This window comes from Miniopterus natalensis, chromosome 2, assembly GCF_054644295.1.
Source record: "Miniopterus natalensis isolate mMinNat1 chromosome 2, mMinNat1.hap1, whole genome shotgun sequence".
NCBI classification, from domain to species: Eukaryota; Metazoa; Chordata; class Mammalia; order Chiroptera; family Miniopteridae; genus Miniopterus; species Miniopterus natalensis.
The window spans coordinates 75,988,135-76,013,327 of record NC_142082.1 but is presented as its reverse complement, the minus strand read 5'-3'; the positions used below and the strand labels follow the sequence as shown (position 1 = coordinate 76,013,327).

Sequence of the window (25,193 nt, the reverse complement as noted above, 5' to 3'; positions counted from 1 at the left end):
AGCAGCATCCTTAGGTTCTACCAACTAGATGTCGGTAGCACCTCTCCACTCCCCAGTCTTAGCCAAAAATGTCTACAGGTTTTGCCAGGTGTCCTACACCAGTTCCTGTACAAAACTCCACTCAAATTAGACAGCCTAAGTCATGCCTTTTAGTTTTGTGAACAGTCCCAGGCTTCCCTCAGGTGCAGAAGATAAAAAGAGAGGAGACAAAAATGTGCCTTGTCTTCATTCTCAGTTTCAGGAGAGATCAGAGCCACATTCCCAAATTACTCATCCGTGGGAACTCCTGGTAGTACTGAGCCTCATCTGTTTGCAAAGGACTTAGGGTAGAAATGGGAATATGGGGTAACTAGGTACCCATAAACTTATTCTGTAGCTAAAAAACAAGGCATGTAAAACAGTCAAACATGTTGATGGACCACATTCTTCCCAGCACTGCCCTGGAGCAGTGTTTTTTCAGACATTTTTAGTTGAAGATAATTAAGTTCTCTGGGAAAGCTGGGTTGGACCAGAGCAATCACAGCATACTTTAAAATATACTTCTTTGAAGCATTGTGAGCGATTGGCCCCATCAGGAAATTTACAAGTTTAGTAAAAATTATTAAAAGTAGAGGAACCACGTCTGAGCCAGAATATAAAGGATGTGTTTCCTACAGGAATTTCTTCTACAACATTCCTTTTCTCTACCCTAACCAATTGCCATCCACCTTGTTGGGTAATTTTGTTTTTCCAAACTGGTGCCCGAAGATAATTGGGGCCTTGTTGCAAGTAATGTATGAAGACTCAGCACAAACACTCATTGGATAGCAGTTTTACCTTACCTGGTGGTAAGTAAAACAGTTGTATGGTAATACAAGCCTAAGTGTTACAGAATAAAGGACACATTTGCATAACATTTTATTTTTTTATTGATTTCAAAGAGAGGAACAGAGAGGGAGAGAGAGAAACATCAATGATGAGAGAGTCATTGATTGGCTGCCTCCTGCACGCCCCCCGCTGGGGATCGAGCCCACAACCTGGGCATGTGCCCTGAACGGGAATGCAATCTCGATCCTCTGGATCCTAGGTCCATGCTCAGTTGCTGAGCCACGCCGGCTGGGCTGCATAACATTTTAAAGATAAAATCAGATTTTTGAGGCAGGCCATTTTATGGAAAGATCCCAGCAGAAGTAAGAGTCAGGAAAGTGAGAAGCAAATGAGCCTGTTCTGCTTTGTTGAATAGCTTTAGTTGTTACCAAGTCTTCTTAATGTACAAAAGTCACAGCTCTTAAATGACCATCATTAGAATTAACTATTCATGATTCAGAGTAGATATTGTGTTCCCAGATAGCAGAAGACAGATTTGTTTTTATCAGCTCCCTTCCTCAACCTTAATATCCATGCATTTCAGCCATCCAGAGTATAAAGTCATTCCTGGACGTAGTTTCTGTCAGCTTCATGCATTCCAATGACCCTAAGAACTGAGTGTGATGTGACTAGTTTCTGGGTACAACGGAATGGGAACATTCCGTTATCTGGACACAATTCTATTAATATGGAGGAGGTTGTTTCAGTTATTTTACCAGCTTCATCATAATTAGATTTGTGATCAAGTAACAACCTGGGCTCCGTCTATCATCAGCTCTCTTTGACCCAGTAGTTGGGCATTTACACTTTCAAACCTAAATATAAGGAGTTATAAATGTTATATTGATTTTAGCCTAGCTTTCCTAATAGCAACAACAGATTCTTTTATTGATTGTATCCTTTCCATATCTTTAGTTTTTATAAATAAGAATTTTGACTAAGCCTGTAGAAACATTCAAGTATTTCTTGGGCACCATAACCCATACCAGGTACTATGCTAGGGCACAAGATGCTTACACACACAAATAAAAGTAAAAGTTATGACAAATGTTAGGGTGGGAAAGGTATAAAATAGAGGGACTTGGCCTAGTTAGGAAGGTAATAACCGGGCTGGCAGTGAGCCCTTACTCAGTGCCAGCCACCGGTATGGGCATTTAGAAGTACCAACCCAATCCTTTCAACAGCTCTGTGAAGAATATTCCGTTATCAGGCAGAGAAAAGTTTTCTCAGAATGACAGCTGATGATGGTGAAGAAAAGGCATATTCCCTGGGAATGCTGTCTGGTAGAGGAAACAGTCCTACAAAGGCCATGTAGGAAGCACCGTGGAGAGTTCGGGAAATGAAAGAAAGCAAGGACCCCTACCCCGAAGATAACTGAGAGGATTACTGAGGCAAGCGAGGGGCTAAAGAGGTAAGTGGTGGTCAGACCCCACAGCCTGGTAACTTACATAGTGGATTTTGGTATTCTAACAGCCAAAAGGTAGGTAGTATTAAAAAGAGTGGTGATGGAAGAATTGTGTTTAATAACAATAACTGGCTGGTAAGGTAAGGACAGGAAATGTGCTCTGGACTTAGTGATGTGTAGAGATCACATTCGTGAGAGTAAAGCACCGAAGCAAGAGATGGTGAACAGCGTGGTCCATGAAGTGGATGGGATCAGGAGGTACTTGGCAGCTAAAATAGAACAGGAATTGACAATGCCTTAGATGTGGAGTTCGGGGAGGGGAGTATCGATGATGATTTCTAGGTTTCTAGATTGCCTTAACTGATAAATGGAAGTAACAAGATAGGGAACACTGGCAGAGCCTCACGGGGGAATAGAGGGCGATGAGTGTAGTTTGGTTGTGTTGACTTGAGACATGCAAATAACTTGTCAAGTAGGGCAGTTGGAAATACCGGTCTGGAGCTCAGAGGAGAGGGCCAGGCAGGACATTTGAATCCTCTGCCTATTTCTGGTAGTTATTAAAGCAGGGGTGAGGATGAGACAGTCTGGACTCAACATTTGGAGTGAGAACAGGGTTTGGGACTAGCTGCTGTCAGGTTCCAGCATTTCACAGAGATGTAGTGGAGGCTGAGGTTGCAAAGGAAACAGAAGGTATGGCTAGGAAGGTAGAAAGCCCTGTGTTTTCTCAGAAAACTGAGGGAAAAGATTTCAGTGTTCAGTGATGCTGTTGAGGGGTCAAGTAGGGTAAGAGCAGGAAATGTCCTTTGGGTTGATGATGCAGGGGTTGGTCACTGGTCACCTTACAGCTGTATCACCAGTAAAGAGGGTGGAAGCTAGAGTAGGAAGGACTGAAGAGCAGGAACAGAATAGGAAAAGAATGAATCTAATTAGTTTCTCAGGTTTTTATTTTACTCTGAAGCGGAGGGCAGGGTAGTCACTAAAGGGTGATATAGGGTATTTGGTGGGGGGAATCCAGTTGAGAAAGATGTTGAATACACAAAAAATGATCGTAAGTTTTCTAAGTTAACAGAATTGGCCATACTCCTTCAATCATCAGTTATTTAATATGCCAATGTCTAATAGATGCAAAGACACAGCAGTAAACAAGCCAATCACAACTCCTGACCTTGTGGAGCTTATATCCTAGTGGCAAGAGACTAGCAATAAATGTATAAATAAATAATTTTATCTGCTATGTAAAAAATTATATAGGGAGTAACTAGGGAAGAAAGTTACTGAACTTGTGTTCAGTCCCAGAAATTTTTTTTATTGTGGTAAACACACATAACATAAAATTTACCATCTTAACCGTTATTAAATGTACAGTGCAGTATGTTAAGTATTTTTATATTGTGAACCAACACTTCAGAACTTTTTCATCTTGCAAAATGAAACTCTGTAGCCATTAAACAATTCCCTTTCCCCCCAGTAGGTGGCAACTACCATTCTATTTTCTGCCTCTAGGAATATGACTATTAGATACCTCATATAAGTGGACTCTACAGTATTTGTCTTTTTTTGTGACTGGCTTATTTCACTCAGCATAATGTCCTCAAGGTACTTCCATGTAGTAGCATGTGTCAGAATTTCATTCCTTTTTATGGCTGAATAATATTCCATTGTATGTATATACCACATTTTAAAACAACAAATAATCTTTTTTAGCATAAGTACCCTAGTGATACTTTAGTATAAATATATACTTTAAAATTAATTCATTTTTTTTAAATCCAAAACTCAAATTTATCTGAGCATCCTGTATTTTACTAGCTACCCAAAATTAAAAACACAGACATGGTCAATAAGGGTTGCAATCTTTTTAAACTGACTCCTTCCAGTGTTAAGTATCTACATAACAGAGGCCTAAGGAAGGGAGCAGGGAAGACAGGTAAGAGCAGATTTTAAAAAGAAGAAAAAGAAGATGCTAGCAAAAACAGAGAGGTTAATGTGATTGGGATAAAGCGGCACTTTCCTTAGAGGAAAGCTGTAATTGTCTATCAAGATGTCAGAGTGCAGAGTCAAACAACAAAGGCCTTGGGGACAGCCAGTCATGGGTTCTGTCCTGGGCCTATCTGGGCCCGTTTTCACACTTGTAAAATAGGGAAACACTGACCTCCCAGAGCTGTTGTGACATTAGATAAGATTACGGAGCTGAAAGCACCTAGTGCCAAGCTGATTTGACCTATTGCTCCTCTCCCCCACGCTTTCGCTGCTTTTCTGGATTTTTGAGAAATAGGGTCAGAGTATGCCACAAGGGCTTTAGAAAGCCTGCTGGTGACTGAAAACTAACTTGGCGGTCACCTCTCCTGCAAGATTTGCAGGGGCCTAATTAGAACCTTTTGTCCCTAAAAATTCTACCGCCTTTTGGCAAAATCTATCACATTTGGACTTCACTTTGTAGCTTAAGGTTTTGAACCTTGTTAAAAATAAAACTGCATCAAAAAGTGTGGCCCTATATTACCAGTCCTTTGGGTTTGGTCTGGGAACAGGTTTGGACAAGCAGTTGTTGTACGAGCTCGTGAGCGGAATCCTGACTCTTCAGAAAACCTCCAGGCTCGGCTCGCCAGCCTGGAGGCGAGGCGGGAAAGAAAGCCTCGGCCCGCCCCGGCCCGCCCCGCCTTTACTCCGCCAGCTCCACCTTCCACGCTCCCCGGCCCCGCCCCGCCTTTACTCCGTCAGCTCCACCTTCCACGCTCCCCGGCCCCGCCCCGGCCCGCCCCGGCCCCGCCCCGCCTTTACTCCGCCAGCTCCACCTTCCACGCTCCCCGGCCCCGCCCCGCCCCGCCCCGCCTTTACTCCGCCAGCTCCACCTTCCACGCTCCCCGGCCCCGCCCCGCCCCGCCCCGCCTTTACTCCGCCAGCTCCACCTTCCACGCGCCCCGGGCCCGCCCCGGCGTCGGGAGCGGGAAGCATGGGCACGGGGGTGGCGCTGGGGGCCGCGGGGGGCGGCTCGCTGCTGCTGTGCGCCGCGCTGCTGGTCGCAGGCTGCGCGCTCGGCCTGCGCCTGGGCCGCGGGCGGGGGGCAGCGGATCGCGGGGTTCTCGCCTGGCTCGGCTATGACGCCCTGGTGCACTTCGTTCTGGTAAGTGCTGTCGCCTCGGGCCCCGCAAACGCGAGAGGACAGCACCTCTCTAGGGACCCTTCCCTCCCTCGTCCCAGGGAATGCCCTGAAAAGGACAGGGACTATTTGGCTCCCCGTACCTGGGGCTGGAAGCCTGCGGAGCCGCGGGAAGTACCGGGGAGCAGCCGCGGGACTCCGTGGCCTTGGGCCAGATGCTGCACCTCCGAGTTCCCAAGTCTGTTAAATGAGAGCTCAGCTTCCTTAGTGGTTCCCGTATTTTTAAAGGCAAACAAAACGAAAACCTGAAAATAGTGATTTCTACCCTGTTATATTAGTTTGATTGTAAGCTACTCAAGGCCTTGGCTTACTAGACTTTGTAACTTGTACTAAATGTTAAACTGAAAATAATTGAGAGTTTTTCAGTACCCAGAGGGAGCAGGGAGACGGTAGGAGGCGCGCTGCGCTGAACTCCCCCGCCCCGCCCCCTTGCCTTAATAGTAATCCCATTTATTGGGTGAGGACTGTGTGTGTGCCAGGCACAGTACTGTGTATAAAATTCCTGATCTTTACAACACCCCATAAGCTAGTTATCATTGTCCCCATTTTACAGAGGAGAAATCAGGCCCAGCAAAGTTAGGTGACTTTGCAATGCCACACAGCTGGCATGATTCTGAGTTTGTTTAGTCTGGCTCCAAAGCTCCTACTCTTTACATCACACCAGGCTTTACGAAATGTGCCCCTAAAAATTCAACTCACTTTATAAATGGCCAGGAGGGTTGTATTTAAGGGAAATATATTAAAATACCTCCTCCTCCATGCACACACTTTTTCTTAAAGTTGTTTTAATTATGCCAAAATATCTTTTTTTGCAAACTTTACCTTGCTTAAATCTAGGCAAGCCTATGGCTAATGTGAAGCCAAAGTCTGTAGCAGCGATTTTCAACCGGTGTCCTGCAAGAATTTTTAGAACATGCAACACCTGACTATTTAGTCAGGGGTACTGACCTCTTGCCCCTTAGATTGTCAATAAAAAAAAAATGAACAGCCCTGGCCAGTTTGGCTCAGCAGCTAGAGCATCTGCCTGCAGACTGAATGATCCTGGGTTTGATTTTGGCTAAGGGCACCTACCTGGCTGCAGGCTCAGTCCTCGGCCACGGTTGGGAGGAAACCAATCAATGTGTCTCTCTCACATCCGCCTCTCTCTCTCTCTCTCTCTCTCTCTCTCTACTACTCTCTCTGCAAAGCAATGGAAAATATAGCCTCAGGTGAGGATTAAAAAAAAAAGATTAAAAAAATAATAACAGCCAACACAACAGTAGCCATCTGGTGTAAATGTATCAAAATTATACTTATTTTTTGTCAGATGGGCCAAAAATATAATGTATTTTTTGGTGTGCCACAAATTTTAGTAATTATTTTATGTGTGCCATGAGATGAAAAAGATTGAAAATTGCTGGTCTATAGTATTGAGAAAGCAAAGTTTTCAATAATCACCTAGGTCTGTATGTTAGTTGGAAATGTGTATATACCACATGTTTCTGGAATGATGAAATTCCTTCTTTCCTAATACTCAACATGTGGAGCTAAGCAACAGTGAATATTTTCCTCAACTCCTTTATTTATAGAATTGATTTTTAAGTTGTCATCAGACACAAGTTCTTCCAAAAAACAGGTTGCTAGGCTCACTTAGAGAAGAATTTATTATAACATATTTTAGAGATACTAAAAGGTATTAAAATACTAAAACATGTACCCCTATGTCCACCAACTAGTTTAAAATTAAGTCTACTTTTCAAGCACAGACTGTTACAGGTAACACCACACACATCTCCATTTGTAGAACCTTGAAGTGTAGCCCTGTGTGTGGAGTCATTGCCCAGGTTTTCCCCCTCCTTGTTCCAAAGGAAATGTCCCCTGCACAGCCCTACCTTGAGCCATTTACCTGTCCCAGCTACAAAATGTTCCACTTTGTGATGCCTTAGTTCTTTAATTTCAAAATGCACATTTTTTTTCACATATTAGAACAATCAATGACATAATCACTGTGGACCATTTTATTGATATCTTATGTCTCTGAAATTGGAAAGTATCTTACAGTTGAGGAAAACATGATAATTAATCAGCTTATATTAATAGGCATATTTTTATTTAGCTATTTACACATAATGCTTCAACCATCATCTTTGTACACCTATCCTAGAGATCACTGAGGAGGGCACTTGAATTAAGCAGTTGAGGCATGCAAGAAAAACTCAGGTCCATATTACTATTGATTGGGAGTTTATTGCCAGAAGACCCAGAAATGTGGCCCGAGCTAAGACTGGGATGTAAAACCTGGTGGAGAACTGAAACCACAACTCACTTGTTTGCTCTAGAACCTGGGCTGTCTCTCCGTACCCCTGTAAATTTTACTTCTCAAATGGTAGGAGATGTTGGGATTGTTAGCCGCCATCAAATGCGGAGCTCCCCCGTTGGACAGAATTCCAAGGCAATCATTCTCAGAGGTAGTTCAGCTCCCTGATGTCCAACCAGAATGTGGTTACCTCAGGCTGCAGCCCTGGTCTTCAGGTCCATTGGTTAGGCCTAGGGTGAAGGCAGGCCGATTTCCCACCAGTGCACTGGTAAGAGCCATGACAATATACATAAAGAAACCAATGGTGTGGTTCACCATTCCTCAAAGGTTGCTGTGGGCATTTCGTGCACTGGTACTTCATGGGTTTTTCCTCATCTGCAACCTAAGTAAAGCATTCTAGGCATGGCCAGAGCACGTAGGCGGATGTGTATTCCTGTGTTTGGGAAACATCTTGAAGTCCAGGTTGACAAGAGCACAGGGTTTACCTAGGGAATAAATTTGGGGGGCAGGCTGATAAGCTAGGATGACAGGTAAGACTTTTAGTTTTGTTCTGTAGTAGGAAGCCGTTGACGAGTTTCAGCCAAGGAAGTAGCATGGCCAAAGCAGATCTTTCGAAAGATAATTTGGTGGTGGTGTGTTAAATCAGAAATTGTGAAGGGTCTGAGATTTTACCCTTGTTACAAGTTAACAAGTTAGCCTGGTTAATTCTCCGAGTCCCACAGGCCAATGCATCTGGCCAGGTGGTACTTGCACATACAGTGGGTGCATTATAGGGGAGGAACCCCAAAATTAGACTGCCATCTTATGTGGATGCTGGTGACCTGCTCATACTTCTCTGGAGAAAGACCTATACTCAGGAATGTAAACAAATCTTCTCTGGGGAGGAGGAGGAGGCAAGGTCTTTACATCTATTACCATGGAATATCTTAGGAGGAGAGGTCTCTAAGCTTTACTACTCTGGAATATCTCCTGATATAATGTCGCCTCAGTTGGTGTAAATGCCTATGCCCAGAGACCCCAGACAGTACAGGAATAGGAGATATTCATGGAGGATTCTCTCCCAACATGGTCCAGGGTGGATTGGAAAAGCTAGTTAAAGGGGGCAAAAAGATCAGCTAAAAGCAATTGCAGTATTTTAGGTATGAGATGAAAAAGAGCTATGCTAAGGTGTGGTGAAAGTGGGAGGAAAGCTAAGTATAAGAGACTTTCAAGGGGAGAATTGTATAAGTTAAAGTGACCGCTTATACATTGGGAGTGGAGATGATCTTGGATTTTAGAATCTGACCGATGTGAGCAATTTTATAATGTTAACAAAGACCAGAAACACTATCGGGCTTTCTTGTCATTAAAGTTATGCTGTTTCTAGAATTTCATATAAATCATAAAGTGTGTAGTCTTTTATTTAGTATAATTTATTGAATAGTATCCTAATATATAGATGTATTCCAATTTATTTATCTGTTTTCCAGTTAATGAATAATTGGGTTGTTTCTAGTTTTTGACTGTTATAAATCGTGCTGATATGAGTATCTGCTTACAAGTCTTTGTTGTGGACATAAATTTTTATTTATCCTGGGTAAGTGCCTAGGAGTCAGATTCTTTAACTAGAGTGGGAACTACCAAACTGTTTTCCAAAGTGGCTCTACCATTTTCCATTCCCACCAATGATACTTGAGGTTCCAGTTGTTCCACGTCCTCACCAGCACTTTCTCAGTCAGCTCAGGCTGCTATAACCATAGACTGGGTGGCTTAAAAAACAGACATTTAGGACTTCTGGGCAAGATGGCAGTATAGGTAAACACGGTACTCACAGCCTTCCACAACCACATCAAAATTACAACTAAACTAAAGAACAACCATCATTCAGAACCACCTGAAATCTGGCTGAAGACTTCTACAAGAAGTCTGTAAGAGAATTAAAGAAGAAACCACATGGAGACTGGTAGGAGGGGTGGAGACATGGAACAGACTGATCTCATACCCCACGTGTGGCAAATAAAAATTGGGAGATATCTCTGAGGACCAAGGGGTACCAGCCCCATCCCAGGCCCCATCCAAGGATTCCAGTGCCAGGAAGAGAAGTCCCCATAACTTCTGACTGTTAAAAACCAGCAGGGATTGAGGCTGAAGGAAATGGATGGCTGCTGGAGCCTCAGGCCTTCTTAAAGGGCCTGTGTACAGAGTTACTTGAACTCAGTCCCTCTGAGCTCCAGTGCTGGCCCCGCCCCACCCAACATTCAGGCCCATCCAAGCTATTTCCAGTGGCTTTTCCGTATGAATGGCCTGTCTTGACTCGTTTCAGATTTTCCTGAAATCTTTCAAACAAGCAGCATCTGGCCTCAGCGTGCCCCATACCTCTTGCTAAGTAGTCCCAGGCCCAGCCCTAGCAGTAGCCAGCCTTGGCTCACAGCTTGGCCTCACCTGGGCACCTTCAAGCTCAGCACAAGTAGCAGCCATCTGCAGATTGCTTTGTAGCTCATGCCAGGTGGCCCTGGGCAGAACACAGGGGGAGGCTTACCTTGGCCTCACCTCCTGGGAGAACCTAGATCCAGCTCACCCAGTGGACAGCTTCAGACCACGTGGAAGCACCACCACCCAACCACCTCCACAAGCAATGCACCCAAAGGGTGGACTCAGCAGGCACTATAAGTCCACTGAAGTAAGTCCTTCTCTGTGGGGTGGGCGCCTGCACAGCTGATCTTCCATGGAGGTCAGTGATCAGTGGTCATAGCCAGTTCTTGCAGCTGATTGGCCTGGGGGAGGGGTAAATCCCTCCCATTGACATTCCAACAGCAATCAAGGCTCAACTACAACAGGAGAGCATACACAACCCACATGGGTGCACCTCGAGTGCCCAGCTTGGATGATCAGGGAGGCTGTGCCACTGGACCCTATAGGACACCTACTACATTAGGCCATTCTCCCAAGCCTGGGAGATGTAGCAACTCTACCTAATACATAGAAACAAACACAGGGAGGCTGCCAAAATGAGGAGACAAAGAAACATGTCCCAAAAGGAAAAAACAACAAAACTCCAGAAAAAGAACTGATCAAAATGGAGACAAGCAATCTACTCGACACAGGGTTGAAAACACTTGTTATAAGGATGCTCAGTGAACTCAGCTGCATAAAAAAGAAACAGAAATGAAGGATACACTAACTGAAATGAAGAATAATTTACAGGGAATCAACAGTAGAGTAGATGAAGCCAAGAATGAAATCAGGGATTTGGAATATATGGAAACAAATAAACACCCAATTAGAACAGCAAAATGAAAAAAGAATTAAAAAAAAAAAATGAGGCTAGTGTAAGGAGATTCTGGGACAACTTCAAGCATACCAACATTCTCATCATGGGGATACCTGAAGGAGAAGAGAGAGAATAAGAAATTGAAATCCTATTTGAAAAAATAGTGACAGAAAAATTCTCTAACCTGGTGAAGGAAATAGACATAGAAGTCCAGGAAACACAGAGAGTCCCAAACAGTATCAACCCAAAGAGGCCCATACCATGACACATCATAATTAAAATTCAAAAGATAAAGGCAAAGATCTTAAAAGCAGCAGGAGAAAAGCAGTTAGTTACCTACAAGGGAGCTCCCATAAGACTGTCAATTGATTTCTCAACAGAAACTGCAGGCCAGAAGGGATTGGCAAGAAATATTCAAAGTGATGCAAAGCAAGGACCTACAACCAAGTTTACTCTACCCAACAAAGCTATCATTTAAAATCGAAGAACATATAAAGAGCTTCCCAGGCAAGAAAAAGTTAAAGGAGTTCATCACCACCAAACTAGTATTATATGAAATGTTAAAAGGTCTTCTTTAAAAAGAAGGGGAGGGAAAGATAAAAAATATGAATAATAAAAATGGCAATGAATACATACCTATCAACAATTGAATCTAAAATAAACAAACAAGCAGAACAGAAACAGACTCATAGATACAGAAAACACATTTTGACAGTTGCCAGATGAGAGGGCTTGGGGGGGATGGGTGAAAAAGTTGAAGGGATTAAGAAGTACAAATTGGTTCTTACAGAGTAGTCATGGGACGTAAAGTACAGTATAGGGGATATAGTCATTAATATTCTAATAACTGTATGGTGTCAGATGGGTGCGAGATTTATCAGGATGATCACTTAGTAAGTTATGTAATGTCTAATCACCGGGTTATACACTTGAAACTAATATAATAATATATGTTAACTGCCATTAAAAATGAAAATGATTTAAAAATGAAAAAATAAAACCCGAAAGAAAAAAACAGATTTATTTCTCATGGTCTTAAGTCCAAGATCACAGTGCCAGCATGGTTGAGTTCTGATGAGAGCCCTCTTCCAGGTTGCAGAACGCTGCCTACTTGCTATGTCCTCACAGGGCCAAGAGAGAGCCCTGGTTTTTCTTCCTCTTCTTAGAAGGACACTGATCCCACTACCCTACTGACCTCTTCTAAACTTAATTACCTCCCATAGCTGTCCCCCCAAATACCATCGCATTTCTGGATAGGACTTTGACAGATGCATTTGGGGGGACACAAACTTTCAGTCCATAATACTTAGTATTGTTTTATTGTTGTTTTCTTTTCTTTTAGTCATTCTAATAGATAAGTATAACCAAAATTCATTGTAGTTTCATTTGGAATCTCCATGATGTCTAGTGATGTTAACATCTTTTCATGTTTGTTAGCTGTTCATATATCTTCTACTGGGAAATATGTTCAAATCTTTTTGCCCACTTTTTAAATTAAACTTTTTTTTATTTTGAGATAATTGTAGATTCACCTGCAGAGAGAGAGAATAGATTCCATGTATACTTCACCCCATTTCCCCAATGATAACATCTTACAAAACTATAGTATAATATCAGAATGAGGTTATTGGCATTGACACAGTCAAAAGGCAGAACAAGGAGCACATGCTCAGTTTCAGGCACTTATGAGGTTATAAATATGTCAACAGCCCTCAAGCCCCATCCCCAGGTTCTCCTGTGAATAGGACAGGCAGCCAGTGGCTCCCCTTCCCTTGTGCCCTGTATTCCTATCAAGGCTTGTGCTGCTACTGCCACCACCTTGCAGGCTGCTGTGACCAATGAGATCCTAGGCTGCAATGCTGTTGCACTGTTATCACCGCAGCCCTGCTCAGTGGGGCTGGGGACCTCCATAATCAATTCCTAACCAGCTGCAATGGCCAAGACCTTGGGGAATGCCCTTGGACCTTGCAGTCCATCTTGGGGAAGCTTAATGATGCCAACTGCTGATTTGGTGGCCCCATGGTTGGAAGAGCTTTGGCTGTTTAAATGCTTTGAGCAGCCTCACTGAGTGGGTGAGTACCTCCTCAAGAGGAGGGACCCAGAGGCACATGCAACACAACTCTTCCTACAAATGCAGAGAGCACCTCGGGCTGTGGGTGCCTCCCCACATCCTCACTCTGCCATCTCTAGGTACCCACACTAGGTTTCCAACTGTCCCAGTTTCCCAGGGACTGAGGGCATTCCCAAGATGAGTTGGCCACCTACCTGCTCCTCTCCTTTCACTTTCTGCCTATATACCTTTTCCAGGTATTCTTGACCTTTGGTTCCACCTGCTTTTCTCATTCCTTTCTGTTGTCTCCATTCTTCTCCCTCCAGAAAATCTGACCCTAGGACGTTTTATCACATCTACCTGCAACTGCCAAAGGTAAAGAAAGAGCAATCTGAAGACATCAAAACAGCATTCTGTTTATATTTCAGCTAAAGCAGACGACCTTTTGGGAAAGGAGCTTTTTACATATTATGGGAACACATGCACCCAAAACCCAACTTCCACAGTGTACCCTGGGAGAAACTCTGTTTGATGGCCCACTGTGGATTTCATCACTACTTTCTGTCTAATCATCATTTTCAGTAGTCCTCCGCTCTGTAAATTATCACAGTGTATCACGAGCTCTTCTGAGGGTGTCAGGGAGTTACTACCTCCATTGCAAAACTTTGAGTGCCTTGGGGACAAAGACTATTACTTTCCCACCTTCAAAGATACCCTGCCTGGCTGCATAATTCATTTGCAAAGTTGATTCCATCCTAAGACCTCAGATGTTTTAGGACCATCAGCTCCAGTAGCCGAATGAAAAGCAAGTTGGTTCGAGGGATGCTTTCCACTCATCTTGGGGAGAGTGTGATTCTGCTCGTTCACAGTGGTGGTCCCAAATTGCAACCTCTTTGGGAAGAGATTCGAAGAAGCTTTTGTGTTATTCAAGATTTTATTTGCTTGGTACACTTCTTTTAGTGGTCACTGTCCTATTTGAACACATTGTTTATTACTTTTGGAACAAAAGGAGGAGGCAGTTTAGATTGCCGGTTTTGTCTTTAGGTTACAAGTTTCCAAGGACAGTGGTATGTTTGGTGTCAAACCTGATAGTGAAGCTCTTTGGGGCAAGAACCTCTGATTCATTTGCTCAAATTAATTCAAGTGACAGGCAGATGTACATAGCAATAAGGGGCATGGCAGGTCATGGAAACCCAGCCGAAGCTGAGGTCTGGCTGGGCCCCATGGAGTCTGGAGCCTCCTGGCTCCTCTAGCCTGTTTCTCTTTCTGCTACTTTCTGGCTTTCTTGCTCTTTGTTCTTTTTCTGTATCCCATAGCATCTACTCATATCCATGTGCTATGGGTTGAATAGTGTCTCCCCCACCCAAAGAAGTATATTGGAGTCCAAACCGCAGTACCTCAGAATGTGGCCTTACTTAGAGACGGGGTGTTCACAGAGGTAGTCAAGTTCAAATGAGTTCACTACGGGCCCTCGTCCAATACAACTGCTGTCCTTATAAAGAGGGGAAATTTGGGCACAGAGACACGCACACATACTGCATGTGAACATGAAGGCAGAGATTGAGGTGATGCTTCCGTAAGCCAAGGATGCCAGGTTGCCATCTAACCCCTAGGAGCTGGGGGAGAGTCCTGGAATAGATTCTTCCTCACAGCCCTCAGAAGGAACCAGCCCTGCTGAGACCTTGGCTCTGGACATCCAGGCTCAAGAACTGTGAGACAATAAATGTTTGTAGTTTTAAGCCTCACAGTTTACAGTACTTTTTTTCTGGCACCCCTAGCAAAGTAATACACCCTGCTTCCTGGTAACTTGAGTTTATTCGTAATGTTGATTTGTTCTTGGCTTCTTGTGACCTCTGCTGCACAGTTTTCTGAATCAGTTTGGATTCATTCCTTATTTCTCAGTTTGTGTCCAGAGAGTAAGAATTTATCAGCCCAGCTGGCCCCTGTCCCTCTTTGTCCTCTAGTCCAACCACCTGTAACCAAAGGAATGGCTGTCACAGTGTAAAACACGGTTTCCCACAGCTGTCCACTCTGTGGGGAGTGGGATTAGAGTCCCATGCTGGGAACAGCATTATTCATGACCAGCACAGCAAAGGGAATGCCCAAAACTGTGTGGAAAGTGAACCTTACTCCAGGAAGGAGTTTTAGGGGCCAAGTAGTCTAATCTCCCTCTTGAAATAGGAATTTTACTAATGGCCCAGAAAGACATAGGGTCATCCATCCTTTGCATGAAAGCTTAGTTAATGCTCTTTCCAAAACGAATAGCTCTATTTATTATTACTATTTTTAATCCTTACCCAAGGATATGTTCTCCATTGCTTTTCAGAGAGAGTGGAAGGGAGAGAGAGAGAAACATCAATGTGAGAGACACATTATTGGTTGCCTCCTGAGCCTGAAACCAAGGTACATGCTCTTGGCCAGAACTGAATCCAGAGCCCTTCAGTCCACAGGATGACACTCTAACCACTGAGCCAAACTGGCCAGGGCTAAAGAGCTCTAGCTATAAGAAAATTCTTCCTTTGTTGAGTTGAAATTAACCTCCTTAAGATTTCTACTCATTGTGTCTAGTTCTGCCCTCTGTTAACCCAAAGGGAAGTTAAATCCCTTGTGCATACCACAGCTCCACCTAGTCCAAATGCCTTCCACCATTTCTCATGACATGGGTTTCGGTTGCTTTTCTTTCCTGTCACTCAGCCTCATAAATGCCACAGGTTGCCTTTTCAGTGCAGTGCTGGCTACTCAGCACTGTTCAGGGTGGGGTGTCTCACTATTATTCAAAAAACCTGGCGTATGGGCTTTGGGGTCTAACAGATGTGTCCTGAATGCTGGCACTGCCATTTACCAGCTGTGAAACTTTGGGCAGATCCTTTCCCTACTGCAAATCCTGTAAGGAGGGGAAGGAAGAAAGGACATTTGTATCTCCATTTCCTTATTGTTGTAGTTCATTCTTGTTGCTATAATAAAATACCACAGACTAGGTGGCTTATAAACAACAGAAATTTATTTCTCACATCTTCTGAAGGGTGAAAGTCCAAGAACAGGCTGCCAGCATGATAAGTGAGGGCCCTCTTCTGGGTTCATAGCTTACAACTTCTTACTGTGTCCTCACTTGGGTAAGGGATCTTACAAGTGTTGCTTTTATGAGAGCACTAATCCCATTTGTGAGGGTTCCACCTTTATGATCTAGGTACCTCCCAAAGATCCCACATCCAAGTATCATCATCTTTGGGGGGTAGGATCTTAACATGAATTTTGGAGGGACACATTCAGACCACAGCACTTATCTATAAAGTATGGAAATAATATTTTCTTCAAACGGTTATCATGAGGATTACATAGAGCATCATAACTTCAGGCAGAGTTTCTCAAACTTTAACATGCACAGGAATCACCTGGGGACCTTTTTACAGTTCAGATTCTGATTCTATAGGTCTGCGGTAGGGTCTGAGATTCTGCATTTGTAACAAGCTTCCCGGATGATGCCCATGTTGTGGCTCGTTGACCACACTTAAATAGCAAGGATGTAGGACACCTGGCACAGTGCCTGGCATTCATCAGAGTTCAGTAAATTTAATTCTTCTGTTCCTTTTGTGACCCCCTCCTTGCCATACTCCATATTTGGATTAACATTTAATTTTCATCCAACCCCTGTGTAATAAAGTGATAATGCACATGTCCAATTAAGATGAGCCTTGGAGCCCTGGCCAGTGTGGCTCAGTTGGTTGGAATATCGTCCCATACACTGAAAGGTCATTGGTTCGATTCCTGGTCAGGGCACATACCTAGGTTGCGGGTTCAATCCCTGGTCAGGGTGCATATGGGAGGTAACTGATTGATGTTTCTCTCTCACATCTGTTTCCCTTGCTCCCTCTCTCCCCTTTCTCTCTCTCTAAAATCAATTTTAAAAGAGAAGATGAGCCTTGGAAAGTGTCCTTTCAAATTCTTAATCTGAAAAGTAACAATTGTCTCAGCAGAGAAAGGTATGTTTGGGGGGTTTTTTTTAAAGCAGCTTTTGCCTAGCCGGGCGTGGCTCAGCGGTTGAGCATTGACCTAGGATCCAGGAGTCGGGGTTCGATTCCCGGTCAGGGCACATGCCCAGGTTGTGGGCTATAGCCGATCAATGACTCTCTCATCATTGATGTTTCTTTCTCTCTCTCTCTCCCTCACCTTTCCTCTCTCTGAAATCAATAAAAATATATTTAAAAAATAAATAAATAAATAAAATAAAGCAGCTTTTATTTTTATTGGTTATAAAGCCTAAGCCCATATACAAAATTAGGAACACATTTAGGTGTCTCTTTTGAAAGATGTTTTAGTCTTTTTTCACTGAGTTTAGGGAACAAATGTTTTTTAAGTCCTAAACTTAACACTAATCTTCAGTGTTGTAGAAACAATAGAACTTGTGTGGCTGTTTGATACCCCAAATTCTGAAAAGGCCCTGAAGTTCATTGCTAATACTAGGTGACAGCCAATCTGCTGGGGCAGGTTCCATTAAATGGAAGTCGTCATCTCATTAAGTGGACGACAGCTGGGGAGCATACATTTATAAAGTCACTAAAGCCATGTCATTGAGGTGCCATAGGAGGCTGAAGCAGCTGATCCCTCCAGAAACAATGATGTATGCTGTTACCATGACATGAAAAAGTCAAGTCTAATTAGGCTGAGATTTTGTGAGTCAGATTCAAAAATGGGAATCAGTTTTGACAAGATTTACGTACTGATTCTATTCTTACTCCACTTTATACTCCCACTCTTAATAATGAATGTTGCACTATTTTCTCTGGTTCTTCATTGAAACACACTTAAAAAAACAACAACAAAACCCTGCAAATACATTAATATACAAATTCAGCCTTTAAAAATACAAACACGAATCACAAAAGAATTTTGTGTTCTTTTTCTTTATTTCTACAACTTTTGATGCTAAATTTTTCTTTGATAGTTAAAATGAGTAAATTGGGAATTCTCTACAAAGCAGTCATTGAATTGTAGATAACAGTAGCTTACACAGCTCAAACATTTAAAATTCTGAGCTCTAACTTGTAGCTGTCTTAAAGTCTATAAAATACATTATAAAAATTACATGTCTGGAACACCTTAAGCGAAAACTGAGACTAGCCTTTGTTACTTAATTTTATTGGCCATGATACATTTTAGCTTTTAAGCTGGTTTTGTTAACAGCTCTATTGGATATAGTATGATCATTTTTAGAGCATCTAATATGAACTTCCCTATGTTTTTATTAACTTTATTTTTTAATTGCAATATAATTGGCATTTAATAATATATTAGTTTCAGATGTATAACATGATGACTCAATACTTGTATATATTACAAAATGGTCACCACAAGAAGTTTAGTTAACATCCATCACCACAATAGTTACACATTTTTTTCATGATAAGAACTTTTAAGATCTACTCTCTTAGAAACCTCCAAATATACACTACAATATTAGTAACTATCATCACCATGCTATACATTATATCCCCATTTCCCTTTTTAAACCTGATACACAGAACTTTAAAATCTTTAAGTAAACATTATGGAATTTTCCTCATCATCCTCTGGATTAATAGTACAAAAACTAATAGCATGGAGAAAATATTTTAAATATTTATAGCTGCATAATAAGATATATGTGAAAATTTAATTGAAGGCTACCATGAAACTCAACAGTGGTATCTCTGGGGGATGAGATTGGTCAGAAGGGAAAGAGACTTTTACCTTTCACTTTATACCTTTTTATACAGTGTTTTTTAAACTTTCAGCATGTGTCTCTTATTTTTATTTTTCATTCAAAATATTATTTTTTATTTAAAATGTTTTATTCAAAATATTTGTCCCTTTTTCTCCTCATTGACCCATTACACACCACCCCACCCCCATCCCCAGTCCCTCACCACACCATTGTGTGTGTCTTTGGGTTATGCATATATGCATATAAATTCCTTGGTTACTCTCTCCCCCTCCACCCACCGTCCCCCTCCTTCCCTCTGAGATTCCTCAGTCTGATCTATGCTTCCATGTCATTAAATCTATTCTGTTCATCGGTTTATTAAGTTTTTTAAATTCCATATATAAATGAAGTCGTGTGATATTTGTCTTTTTTGACTGATTATTTTGCTTAGCGTAATATTCTCCAGGTCCATCCATACTGTCCCAAAGGGTACGAGATCCTTCTTCTTTCCAGCTGCATAGTATTCCATGGTGTAAATGTCCCACAGCTTTTTTATCCACTCATCTGCTAATGGGCACTTGGGCTGTTTTCAGATCTTAGCTATTGTAAACTGCACTGCTGTGAACATAGAGGTTCATATATTCTTTCTGATTAGTGTTTTGGATTTCTTAGGATATATTCCTAGAGTGGGATCACTGGGTCAAAAGGCAGTTCCATTTTTAATTTTTTGAGTAACCTCCATACTGTTTTCCATAGTGGCTGCACCAGTCTGCATTCCCACCAGCATTGTACCGGGGTTCGCCTTTCTCCACATCCACGCCAGCACTTGGTCATTCATTGATTTGTTGATGGTAGCCATTCTGAGAGGTGTGAAGTGATACCTCATTGTGATTTTAACTTGCATCTCTCTGATGATTAGCGACACTGAGCATTTTCTCAGATTCTCTTGGCCATCCCTATGTCCTCTTTGGAGAAGTGTCCATTCAGATCCTTTGCCCATTTTTTAATTGGATTGTTTGTCTTCCTCTTGTTGAGTTGTATGAGTTCTTTGTACACTTTGGAAATTAGGCCTTTATCAGATTCATCCTTGGCAAATATATTTTCCCAGGCCGTGGGATTCCTTTGTATTTTGAGGCTGATTTCTTTTGCTGTGCAGAAGCTTTTTAGTTTGATACAGTCCCATTTGTTAATTTTTTCTTTTGTTTCTCTTCCCCTAGGAGATGTATCAGTGAAAATTCCACTATGTGAGATGTCTGTGACTTTACTGCCTATGTTTTCTTCCAGGATTTTTATGGTTTTGCAACTTACATTTAAGTCTTTTACCCACTTTGAGTTTATTTTTGTGTATGGTGTAAGTTGGTCTAGTTGCACTTTTTGCATGTATCTGTCCAATTTTTCCATCACCATTTATTGAAAAGACTGTCTTTATTCCATTGTATGCTCTAGCCTCCTTTATAAAATATTAACTGACCATAAAGTCATGGATCAATTTCTGGGGTCTGTGTTCTGTTCCATTGATCTATATGTCTGTTGTTATACCAATACCAGGCCATTTAGATTACAGTGGCTTTGTAGTACAGTTTGATATCTGGTAAAGTGATCCCTCCCACTCTGTTCTCCTTTCTCAAGATGGCTGGAGCTATTCGGGGTCTTTTTTGGTTCCATATAAATTTTTGGAATATTTTGTCTAGCTCTGTGAAATATGCTCTTGGTATTTTATTAGGAACAGTGTTGAATCTATAAATTGCTTTGGGTAGTATCTACATTTTAATGATATTAATTCTTCCAATCCATGAACATGGTATATTCTTCCACTCGTTTATATATTCCTCTATTTCCTTTTTCAGTGTCCTGTAGTTTTCCCAGTACAGGTCTTTTACATCCTTGGTTAAGTTTATTCCTAGGTATATTATTTTTTTAGTTGCAATGGTAAATGGTATTGTTTGTTTGTTTCTCTTTCTGAGAGTTCATTGTTGGAGTATAAAAATGAAATCAATTTCTGGATGTTAATTTTGTATCCAGCTACCTTGACAAATTCATTTATCACATCTAGTAGTACTTTGATGGAGTCTTTAGGGTTTTCTATGTACAATATCATGTCATCTGCAAATAATGACAGTTTTACTTCCTCCTTTCTAATTTGGATACCTTTTATGTTTTCTTCCTTTCTGATGGCTGTGGCAAGGACTTCCAATACAGTGTTGAAAAAGAGTGGTGAAAGCGGACATCCCTGTCTTGTTCCTGTTTTTAAGGGAAATAGTTTTAGTTTTTGACCATTGAATATGAAGTTGACTATAGGTTTGTCATATATGGCCTTTATTATGTTGAGGTATGTTCCCTCTATTCCCACTTTGCTGAGAGTTTTTATCAAAAATGGATGCTGGATTTTGTCAAATGCTTTTTCTGCATCTATTGATGTGATCATATGATTTTTGTCCATGTGATGTATGACATTTATTGATTTGCGGATATTATACCAGACTTACATCCCCAGAATAAATCCCACTTGGTTGTTGTGTATGATCTTTTTAATGTATTGCTGGGTCTGGTTTGCTAGTGTTTTGTGGAGGATTTTAGCATCTATGTTCATCGGGGTATTTGCCTGTAATTTTCTTTCTTTGTAGTGTCTTTATCTGATTTGGGGATTACAATGATGCTGGCCTCATGAAAAGAGTTTGGGAGTTTTCCCTCCTCTTGAATGTTCAGGAATAGTTTGAAGAGAATAGGTGTTAATTCTTCTTTGAATGTTTCGTAAAACTCACCTGTAATTGCATGTGGACCAGGACTTTTGTTTGCTGGGAGTTTTTTGATTACTGCTTCAATTGCATTAGTTGTTATTGGCCTGTTCAGGTTTTCTGCCTCTTCTTGATTCAGCTTGGAAGATTGCATGCTACTAGGAATTTGTCCATTTCACCCATGTTGTCCAGTTTGTTGGCACATAGTTGCTCATAGTATTTTCTTACGATGTTTTGTATTTCTGTTGGGTCAGTTGTTATATTGCCTCTTTCATTTCTGATTTTATTTATTTGGGTCCAGCCTCTCTGTTTCTTGGTGAATATGGCTAAAAGTTCATCAGTCTTGTTTATCTCTTCAAAGAATCAGCTCTTGGTTTCATTGATTTTTTTATATTGTCTTTTTAGTCTCTATGTCATTAATATCTGCTCTGATCCTTATTAATTCCTTCCTTCTACTTCCTTGGGGCTTTCCTTGCTGCTCTTGCTCTAGTTCTTTTAGTTGTTGTGTTAGATGGTTTATTAGAGCTTTTTCTTGTTTCTTGAGGTCCTCTCAGGACTGCCTTTGATCTGTCCCTTAGATTTTCGGTTGTTGTCTGTTCATTTTCATTTTTTTCCAGGACGTGTTTGATTTCTTCCTTGAGCTCATTGGTAAACCACTCATTGTTTAATAACAAGCTATTTAGCCTCCATGTGCTTAAATATTTTTGATTTTTTTTTTTATAGTGGTTGATTTCTAGTTTCATGGCATTGTGATCTGAGAAGATGCTTGATATGATTTCAGTCTTCTTGAACTTGTAGAGATTTATTTTTGTGTCTTAATATGTGGGCTATCTTTGAGAATGTTCCATGTGCACTTGAGAAGAATGTGTAGTATGCTGCTTTGGGATGAAATGTTCTGAAAATGTCAATTAAATCCATTAGATCTAGTGTGTCATTTAAGGTCTGTGTTTCTCTGTTGATTATTTTTCTTGATGATTGGTCCAGTGATGATAGTGGGGTGTTAAAGGCCCCCACTGTGATTGTGTTGCTGTCGATCACCCCTTAAAGGCCACCAAGAAATGTTTTACATATTTACATCCTTCTGTATTGGATGTACATATATTTAAAAGGGTTATATCCTCCTGTTGGATTAATCCCTTTAGTATTATGTAGTGACCATCTTTGTCTCTTGTTATGGTCTTTATTTTGAGGTCTATTTTGTCAGAAATAAATATTGCTACTCCAGCTTTTTTTTTTTTTTTTCATTTACATTTGCATGGAATATTTTTTTCCATCCCTTCACTTTTAGCCTGTGTGAATCTTTTGCTCTCAGGTGGGTCTCCTATAGACAGTATATATTTGGGTCCTGTTTTCTTATCCACTCAGCTAACCTATGTCCTTTGATTGGACAATTTATTCCATTTACATTTAAGGTTACTATTGATATATATACTTGTTTAATGTCATTTTTCCTCTTTATGCTAATGTATCTTTCTCTCAATATTTCTTCTTTTTCTTAGAGCAGTCCTTTTAGCATTTCTTGCAATGCTGGTTTCTTGGTACTGAACTCCTTTAGCCTTCTTTTGTCTGGGAAGCTCTTTATTTCACCTTCAATTTTAAATAATAGCCTTGCTGGATAGTGAAGTCTTGGTTGCATGTTCTTGCTTTTTGTTACTTTGAGAGCCTCATGCCATTCCCTTCTGGCCTGAAGAGTTTCTGTTGAGAAATCTGCTGTCAGCCTTATGGGGTTTCCCTTGTGGGTCACTGCTTGTCTCTCTCTTGCAGCCTTTAACATTCTCTCTTTGTCCTTAATATTTGCCATTTTAATCATGATGTGTCTTGGAATGGGTCTCTTTGAGTCCCTCTTGTTTGGAACCCTCTGTGCTTCCTGAACTACTGTGGCGTTCTCCCTCACTAGTGTAGGGAAGTTTTCTGTCATTATTTCCTCCACCCATTTCTCCATCCCTTGCTCTCTTTCTTCCCTCTCTGGTACCCATATGATGTGAATCTTGTTTCACTTCATGTTGTCCCAAAGCTCCCTTAGACTGTCCTCATGCTTTTTAAGTGGTTTTTCTTTTTGCTGCTCTGAGTGGTTGTTTCTACCTTAGCTTCTAAGTCACTTATTCTATCCTCTGCTTCATCTAGCGTGCTTTTAATTCCCTCCAGCGTATTCTTGATATCAGATATAGTATTCTTCATTTCCACCTCTTTTTTATTTATGATATTTAGCTCTTTTTTCATGTGTCCACTAAGTTCCTCAACCTTCCCATTAAGTGTCTTGTAGTTCTCATTAATTTCCTTGAACATCCTTATAACCATTACTCTGAACTTTATTTCTGATAACTTGCTTAACTCCATCTCATCAAGGTATTTTTCTGGCAATTTTTCCTTTTCTTTCGTTTGGGAGTTGTTTCTTTGTCTCCCCATTTTGGTGGCTCTTAGTGTTTATATCTGTATATTAGATATTTTGCTGTCTGCCAGTCTTGTGGGGTGCGATTTTGTAGTGTGTGTCCAGTGGAGCCCAGAGGTGTGTTTTTCTTATACTTCTGAGCCCTTTGCTCTAGGCATGAGCCTTTGTGGGTGTCCCTTTTGTGAGCTCTCCTGTTGTGATTGGGTCTAGATTGTTGTTGACCAGTCCTTGGGAGGACTCTCCCCTGAGGTTGGCTGTCTGTGTGTCTCAGTCTCAAGCACGTCATGTGAGCTGTTGTATGGGTGCTGGCAAGGCAAGACAATATGCAACCAAACTGCCAGGAAACAAGCGGTATCTTACAAAATATCTTGACAATCACAATGAAAACATCCCAAGTGAAAGTAGAATTGGGAGAGTGAAGTGAGAGCACAAATGCTAAAGCAAAAAAGAGAGGGGAAAAAAGACAAAGAGGGGAAAAAATAGAAAAGGGTATTATTGCTAATAGTAACAAAAAATAATAATAATAAACTGAAATAAAAAGTAAAAAATAGAGAACCTCCTGTAAGATAGAAGAGGCAGAGAAAAGATTCTGAAAGAAGGGTGAGCAAAAAATTAAGAGTAGAGCATAGGAATACGAAAGTAGTTGAAAACAGACAAATAAAAATACAATAAAGAGACAAACAGAAACAATCAAACAAAAAGACAAGAAGACAGAAGGAAGAAAAAGAAAAGAAAGAAAAAAAGTTCCAATGGAATGAGAAGAGAAAGAAATAAAGCCAGGGAAAGGAGGGAGTCCAATAAGAGATATGGGGGAAACAATAGAGAACATCAGTAAACTTATAGGTTATAATGATAATGTCCCAGCAAGTAAGCACAGAATATCAAGAAAACCTTGATCATAGAACAAAAGATAAAACAAAACAAAGCAAAAAAAAAGGCAAAACAAATTAAAAATTTTAATTCAAAAATTAACAAAAATTTTTTCAAAATTTAAAAAGAAAAAATTCTTTTCCTTTCTCTCTTTTTCCTAAGGGAAAAAAAAAGTCATTCTGGTGAGTTCCATCTGGGCAGCTTACATTGTTTGTGGCTCACTGTTCTGTATGCTGATTTCAGTTCTTCTGGGAAGTACTTGTGTATCGTCCAATGTGAGGAGCTATCTAGGTTTGGCTCTGGTGTCCTTAGGTAGTTGACTGATCTGAGGCTCTCTGGACCACCTCCACTCCTCAGGTATTTTGCCTCCCCCTTGTGGTTACCTGGTCTTACCCCACAGTCTTCTGAAGAGTCTTTAGGGTGCAGGCTGGTTAGTATAACTCAAGATATCACTTCCCTTACTTAGAGGCTTTGCTGTCAGGTACTCACTGTGGGGAAGTTAGTCTCTGCTTCAA

The 25,193-nt window shown here is 41.2% G+C and overlaps 1 protein-coding gene across 1 annotated transcript in view; it reads left to right on the top strand.

Annotated features, from left to right (window-relative positions):
• Positions 1–5,201: 5,201 nt before the first annotated feature.
• The window catches only part of EBPL (EBP like), a 43,884-nt gene continuing 23,892 nt past the window's right edge, over positions 5,202–25,193 (top strand). Inside the window, exon 1 of the mRNA XM_016205379.2 lies at positions 5,202–5,372. Coding sequence (XP_016060865.2) covers positions 5,202–5,372 — 171 coding nt within the window. The remainder of the gene's footprint in view (positions 5,373–25,193) is intronic.